General features: G+C 50.9%; 1 protein-coding gene across 1 annotated transcript in view; it reads left to right on the forward strand.

Moving 5' to 3' along the window:
- TBC1D2 (TBC1 domain family member 2) overlaps positions 1–7,189 on the forward strand; it is a 55,960-nt gene that overhangs the window by 23,892 nt on the left and 24,879 nt on the right. The window contains 1 exon segment of the mRNA XM_014585998.2: positions 2,753–2,949. Within this exon segment, the coding sequence (XP_014441484.1) occupies positions 2,753–2,949 (197 nt within the window).

The raw sequence follows: 7,189 nt of genomic DNA on the forward strand, positions 1-7,189 counted from the left end.
GGGGGGCACGCCCCCTATGAAAAAAACCAAAAAAAAAAAAAAAAAAGAATGTCTGATTCCTGTCACTGGCTGGTCTAATTCTTTCTCTGTTCAAGGCCGTATGGCCAACTCCTGGTCTGGTCTTACACTAAGTCATTTAGCCTGCCTGTCCCTGATCTTGGGATCCCATACTGCCTCCTTATTTTTAATATCTTTAACACTTTAGTCTCGAAAGGGTTAGGTGATAGTTTACTAAACTATATATCAGAAGGAAAATAAGTGAATCACTTGGGGTAGGAAATTCAGAAACAATCAAGATAAGATTCCACAGAATGTCAGGACTAGCAGTTGGCGTAATGGCTATGTCGCTGGACTCCCATGTAGTTGACCGCAGTTCGAGTCCTGGATCTGATAGCTTAAACTCACGCCGGGCACATGCGCATGTGTGCCTAAGATCCCAAGAAGAGAATGGAGGAGAAGGGTTGTGGTGTGGTCATCCCCCCTGGGGGGTGATTTCTCGCTTTCTGTCTCTCTCCCTCTCTCTCTCTCTCTTTCTGGTAAACACACGCACCTGTAACAAAAACCTCTCCAAAAAATAAACAATATTTCACAGGATGTCTAAAGGTGGGCAACAGTGTGGCTCTGAGCTTCTCAGCAGCTAAGGCAAAAAGGGAAATGCAAGTGGGTACATTATTTTTAGTGTCCATGAGACTCAAAACATTTTCTTACCAAAAGCAAAGCTTTTTCTAGCACTAAAGGCTGAAGGGAATTTCTCCTGCTGGGGCTCCAGGCATGGCATGTCCCATGTGTACAAGCTTGTCAGTGTCCCTTGACCACATAATCAGGCCATAAAATAACCTGCTGGCAGAGTCCTAAGGCCCAGTCTGGGGGCAGGGCAGGACAAAGTAGCCTAGGGGAGTGATTCTCTGATGTTAGATTTGATTAAAGAATAAAATTTAGTGACTTGAAATCAGTGATATAAAAACATTTTCTTTAAAGAGCCAATAGTAAATATTTGAGGCTCTGTGGCCCTGAGGTTTCTGTCACAAGTACCCAACTCTGCCTCTGTGGAGTAAAAGCAGAAGAGAGTAAACCAGGTTAAAAGACAGTGTGTAAGGCAAGTGTTCCAATAAAACTTTACAAAAGCAGGCTGCTGGCTGGTTTTGGCCGATGAACCCTAGGTTGCTGACCCTCACTCTAGAAGAAAGAAAAGGACTATGCTTCTTGAGGCAAGGAACTATGGGAAAAAGGTCTCCTAACTTAGCCTAAGAGTCAGCTAAGCATTTGAGCTACTCTGGGGCAAAAAAGGCAGAGTACAGATTGTCCAAAGTATAGAGGCGATATCCTGAAGTAAGAAACAAGATATCAGCCAGCTGGCGTGGTGGTTAAGGCAGCTGGATCCCACATAGCCAACATGTGGTTCGCGTCCTGGATCCAACAGCTTGAGAAACACACCAGGTGCATGTGTGTGTATGCCCAGAATTCAGAAAAGAGGAACCAGCAGGTGGCATGGCGTTTGGGGCGTTGGATTCCCACATAGCAGACTATGGTGGCTTCATAATCATACCTGGGGCATGTATGCACGTGCCCAGAATCCCAACCAGAGAGAGAAGGAGAAGGGATTGTGACATGGTTGTCCCCCATAGGGGAGGGGGATTTCTCACTTTCCCTTTCTCTGTCTCTCTCTTGCAAGCACACATGCCCTATGGCAAGAAAACAAAAACAAACAAACAAAAATCCCAAAGGAGAAACAGGAGAAAGGGTTGCGAATGACCCCTAGACCATGGCAGGATGCTTTCTCACTTCTCCTCTCTCTTTCTCTCTCTCTCTTTTTCTTTCTCTCCAGTGAGAGTATGTCCCCTCTAGCAAATGTTTTTTTAAAAAGAAAAGAAACAATTTATCTTGCCAGGGCTTGTGCCCAAGGAGCTGGCCCTTGGCATACACCAACAGAGTATATGAGATAGACCCATGCACACTGGGACCCAGGGCTGGGACAGGCAGTGTAGGGGTGGGCTGGAGGACCCAGCCAGTACAGTGTAAGCAGTTTCTATAGTCCAGCGATTCTCAGAGTATGACCCCTGGACAAGCTGCAACAGCTTCACCCAGGACCAATTTAGAAATGCTAATTATCAGGTCAAGCCCCATAGCCTAGTAATTAAGGGAGCTGACTCCTGCATGGGTTTGACCACAGTTCAAATCCCAGCCTTGGAGGCTTGAAAAACATGTCAGGTACATGTGCATGCATGTCCAAAATCCTGACGGGGTTGAGAAGGGATTGCAGCTTGACCATGCTCCATGGGGGAGTGCTTTCTCTCCTTCCCTTTCTTTCTATTTGTCTCTGGTGAGTGCACCCTCAGGCAAATTAAAAAATAATAACTAAATATTCAAATTCTCAAGCTCCTCACCAGGCCTACTGAAACCAAAACTCAGAATAGGACCCAAAGGTCTGCCTTTTTTTTTTTTTTTTTTTTTTTTTTTTAATTTGCCAGAGGGCTCATGTGCTCGCTAGAAAGAGTCAGAGAGAGAAAACATAAAAGCACCCCCACCATGAGACATAGAAATGCCTTCTCCCATCTCATTCTCCTTTCAGGATTTTGGACACACATAGACACATGTCTGGCATGGTTTTCAAGCCAGTGGGTTCGGGATTTGAACTGTGCAGTTGGCCGCATGGGATCCAGCTACCTTAACTACCACACTACAGACTGGCTCCAGCCTGCATTTTAACAAGCCCTATTGATGTCCTAACCTCAGCCTTTCTGCTCTTGAGCAGGGAACGAACCAGCGGATTCTCCAAAGCCTGCGCCCAAGTCTTCTCTGACCACCAATCTCATTCAGAAAGCCAAGCGCCAGAACAACACCTTCCCGCTCTTTTCTGAAGGGCTCATGCGGAACCGAACTGCCCAGGAGAAGGTGGTGGCCTTGGAGCAGCAGGTGTTGGTGCTCACGAAGGAGTTGAAGTCTCAGAAGGTGAGTTCTGGTCCCAGGGAGGCCCCAGGGAATCCTCCTTGATTTGGAGCCTTTAGGACAAACTACAAGTGACACATTAGCCCAGCTGGCCACTAGCTGGTCTGTGGTCTTTAAAAGCTGAACTGCAGAAGGTTGAACATGGCACTGTAGATTATCCAGGAACATACTGTCACTCAAACTAAGTGACAAAAGGCCACTGAGAACAGGCATGTCTGGAGACCCATTTTAATAGCTGTCTCTTGGACCTTTCCTAGAGGGCCACATGTGATCTGACCCCACACCTAAAGAACAACAGTATTTGAAGGGGATGACCTGGATGCAGGGTCTTGGGAGGGGCTGCCAACCAAAATGGGGGATCTTCGACCTGGCAGCTGATAACTAGGTGCAGGCATCTGAAGGACCGTCACAGGACGAAGAAGGCAGGCAGGGTCTGTGTGGCCCCAGGGCTGAGCCCCAACCCAACACTCTGACAGGGAGAGCTCTTTAGGCTTAAAACAGAGAGAAGTTAGTTAATTATTGGAATTACAGCAAGAAAGAGCTCCATGGTCATTGCAGGGTAGAAAAACAGATCTCTCACACGCATGCAGAGACATTAAAATCATTTTATAATGCTGCAATACAGGGAATAAACTGCGTTAAAGTACAGGGAGCGGGGGCCCATAGGTGGCGTGGTGATTAAGGGCACTGAATTCCCACATGGCCAACCACCGTTCAAGTCCCGGACCTGGCAGCTTGCTTTCTCACTTTCTCTCTCTCTCTGTATTTCTCACTCTGTTCCTCTCTGGTCAAATTAAAATAATAATAAAAAAAAAAATCCAGGAGCTACCTCAGAAAGTAGTGAGGGTCAGAAGGCAGAGGGGCAAGAGTGTGAGTGACATCTCTGAGCAGGTGCCTCTCCTTAGCATGACAAAAGCAAGTAAGATAGCACAGTTGTTGCTGGAAATCCCACGGGTGGCCTCCTGGAGGCTCCTGTGGAGGGTTTCCTGAGGGCCCAGACTCTTCTTCCCCTCAGAGGAAGGCCTAAGCTTCAGTGCTTGAGCTTTGACTGCCCTGTGTCTCTTCTGGCTTCCTTTCCCAGGCCCTAGCTCCAGAGGATGTAGGCCAGGGAGGTGAGGCAGGGTGTGTACTCTGTTTACTGCTGAATATTCTCCCCCTTGTTCATTTCTTCTTTTCCTTTCTGCTCTAATTTTAGAGAAGACAGGTCAGAAAAATGCTTCCCCTACCTCACTTTGTCCCCCATCCTCCTGTCTGCCTTTCCTGCCCCAAAGCAATGACCACCGTCAGCAGATCTTAGGGGACCCAGGAGAGGCTTCATTCCTGGCAGGACAGGGGTTACAGTTAATGAAGCATCGCTGATTCAAGTTCTCAAAGAGGAGTGCTTGGCAAGTTCAGTAGCCTAATGGTTAAGGGAGATGGATCCCATATGGCCAGTTCAATTCCTGGCCCTGGCAGTGCGTGTGCCTATGTGCCCCAAATCTTGACAGGAGAAATGGAGGAGAAGGGATTGTGGCATGGCCATGCTCCACTGTGGGGGGTGCTTTCTCATTCTCTCTCTAGTGAGCACATGCACCCTCTGGCAATTAGAAAAAAAGGACCGTGCTCTGCTGAGGGCCAGTCCTGTGCACACACTGTTCTAGGCCCTGGGAAAGAACAGTGAGCAAAAGCTGCAGGCCCTGCCCTTCGGGGCTTACATTTCATGGGGAGACAGCCTATCAGCAGCCCAGTGCCCAGGTCACTGCAACATGGGAAGTCCCCTCTGAGCCACTTAGCAGCCCAGTGGTCTAGCTCTTCCTCCCGTTGTTCCTGCTGTGAGGCTGCTGGGCACTCCTGAGAGCTGAGAGGGCGTGAAATTGAGCCATAGCACTGCCAGAGCCCCGGGCTAGCATGCTGAGGTCATATCACTGCACCTGAAAGGAAAACAGATCCTGAATGTGAACACCACCCCACCTTGCACCACGCCTCCCCTTCTCCCCAGAGCGTCTGGGCAGTCTCTCTCGACTTAGCCTTTCTTTCTAAGGCATGGCGAATCATCAGATGAGGATTCACCCCTGATTGCTGCCTTCAGGAGGGCTCCCCCTTCTTCGGTAATTGAGAAGATTCCCAGAGGTTAATAAGGGCTGCCCAGGCTGACAGCCCCATAAGTACAGAGTGAATGGAAGGAGGAGGTTCAAGCAGTAAGCTGAGCTTTCTCACAGAGTAACTCCCCAGTAAGCCTCAGCTCTGTGTCCTGGGACAGGTGCTCGGGGAAGGACTGTGGTTTAGTGTTGACTTGCACCACGGGCAGCTTGCATGCCCTCCTACCTATCTCGTGAATGTACTTTGGTTTGGTGGGTGATTCAGAGCACAGGTCTTCGAATGAGACAGCACAGGCCCCAGCGCGGGCCTGAGCAAGTTTGTAAACTCTCTAAGCCCCAGTTTTCTCTTTTTTTTTTTTTTTTTTTTTGAGAGGTATAGGGCACGTGCACTCGCCAGACGGAAAGAGAGAGACATAGAGACAGAGAGTGAGAAATCACCCCCCAGGGGGAATGGTCACGCCGGAATCCCTTCTCCTCCATTCTCCTCTTGGGATCTTGGGCACGCACACACACGCGCCCGGCGTGAGTTTTAAGCCACCGGGTCCGGGACGCGAACCGTGGTCGACTACATGGGAGTCCAACGACATAGCCATTACGCTGACTGCTGGTTCCCCAGTTTTCTCTTCTTTAAGGAGAGTATAGCCATGTTCACTGGAGAGGCCCGTGTCTGTGTTTGTAGAGCCCGTGCGGGGCCCCGAGCAGCTCCCCAGCAGAGGCAGGCTGGTTATTTGGGCTGTTACTGCGACATTCCTAACCCTCACCGTTGATTCCTTGCTGCCTTAACAGGCATGAGGCAGCCCTCGAGGGGTTCTGAGAACGGTTCTGTGGGGCCACAGGAGTGATGGGGCGAGCTTAGGTCTTCCTTCCACATTGATAAGGGGGTGCTCCAGCGCTACCAATTCTGGGGTTTCACTTGTAGCCCAGCTACCAAAACCAAAGGGGGAGTAGAAAAGGAGACTGACCCTTGGCCCAGAGGTGGGACAGAGGGACTGACACAACCTCTGGGTGCCCAGTGGCACCCCAGGCACCCACGGCTGGTTGGAGAGCAGCTTTCCCTCTGAGACCCTCAGGGTCCAGTTCTTCAGGGAAAATGGCCACTGGGCCTCCCAGGGACCACATCTGTAAGGCGTCTTCCTGTGTCTCTTTGGTAGGAAGACTCCATCTTTCTCCCACAAGCCTCAGGAAGATACGGGAATCCTGTGTCCCAGCTCAGACAGCCGGGCAGCCATCGCCAGGGCTTCAGTGACGCAGTAAGACTGTAGCTCACACTCTGGTGGATGCTGTGGAGGGCGTGCCCAGGCCAACCCCTGGCCTGGGGGACCTCAGCATGCAGTGGGGAAGAGAAGAAAGGCGCACAGTCTCTGCTGGTGTTAATGCACCCCACACTGTGCTGCGGCCTCCCATGCCTTATCTCTAGTCCCCACAACAGCTATCGCCCCTCTTTTCTCGAAGAAGAAATAGGTTCTGAGAGCCTCTGCATGCCCGGGGTCTCCCAGGGGTCCATCCAGGGTTCAGAGTCTAGCCTGATTGTCTCTGGAACCGCTGATCTTCTCACCATGCCACTCTCAGAGAAAGGGAGTGCATGGCCTAAGGTCACGCAGGGGAAGAGCCGGGACTGCAGCCTTGGTTTCCTTCTCCAGGTCTGGAGCCCGGCTGCCACCTCACCTCTATGATCTCATTTATGCCCAGGGTCAGTCACAAGCTCCTTGGAACAATGGATGCACTCCCTGTGCCTTCCTGGTGTCATGTTAAACCGGAGGGCCACTCTGATATCCATTAAGCCACTGTCTACCCCAGCAGAGCTGGCCCCACAAGCGACACGGACTCCAGGAGATGGCACCAGGTGGCTGGTTGGCCGTGACTGTGCCCTCTGAGTTGACAGAACCACACCCACCCTGAGGGCCATCTGCTCCGGCAGAAGGAAGACTGTGCTCTGTGGTGATATTGGCCATCTGTTGGCTGCTGGGGATAAGGATCCTCTCCAGGTCCCAGGGGACCCTCTCGGGCCACCTGAGCTCAATTCGAATGATTTGGTCAAGGGGACCAGCCAGTGACATGGTGGTTAAGGCAGCTGGATCCCATAAGCTGGCTGTGCAGTTTGAGTCCTAGACCCAACAGCTTAAAAAACACACTCGGGGGGGTGGGGGGGGGGCCGCAGGGGGGGG

The sequence above is a fragment of the Tupaia chinensis genome, unplaced genomic scaffold, assembly GCF_000334495.1.
Source record: "Tupaia chinensis unplaced genomic scaffold, TupChi_1.0 Scaffold000104_1, whole genome shotgun sequence".
Classification (NCBI taxonomy): domain Eukaryota; kingdom Metazoa; phylum Chordata; class Mammalia; order Scandentia; family Tupaiidae; genus Tupaia; species Tupaia belangeri.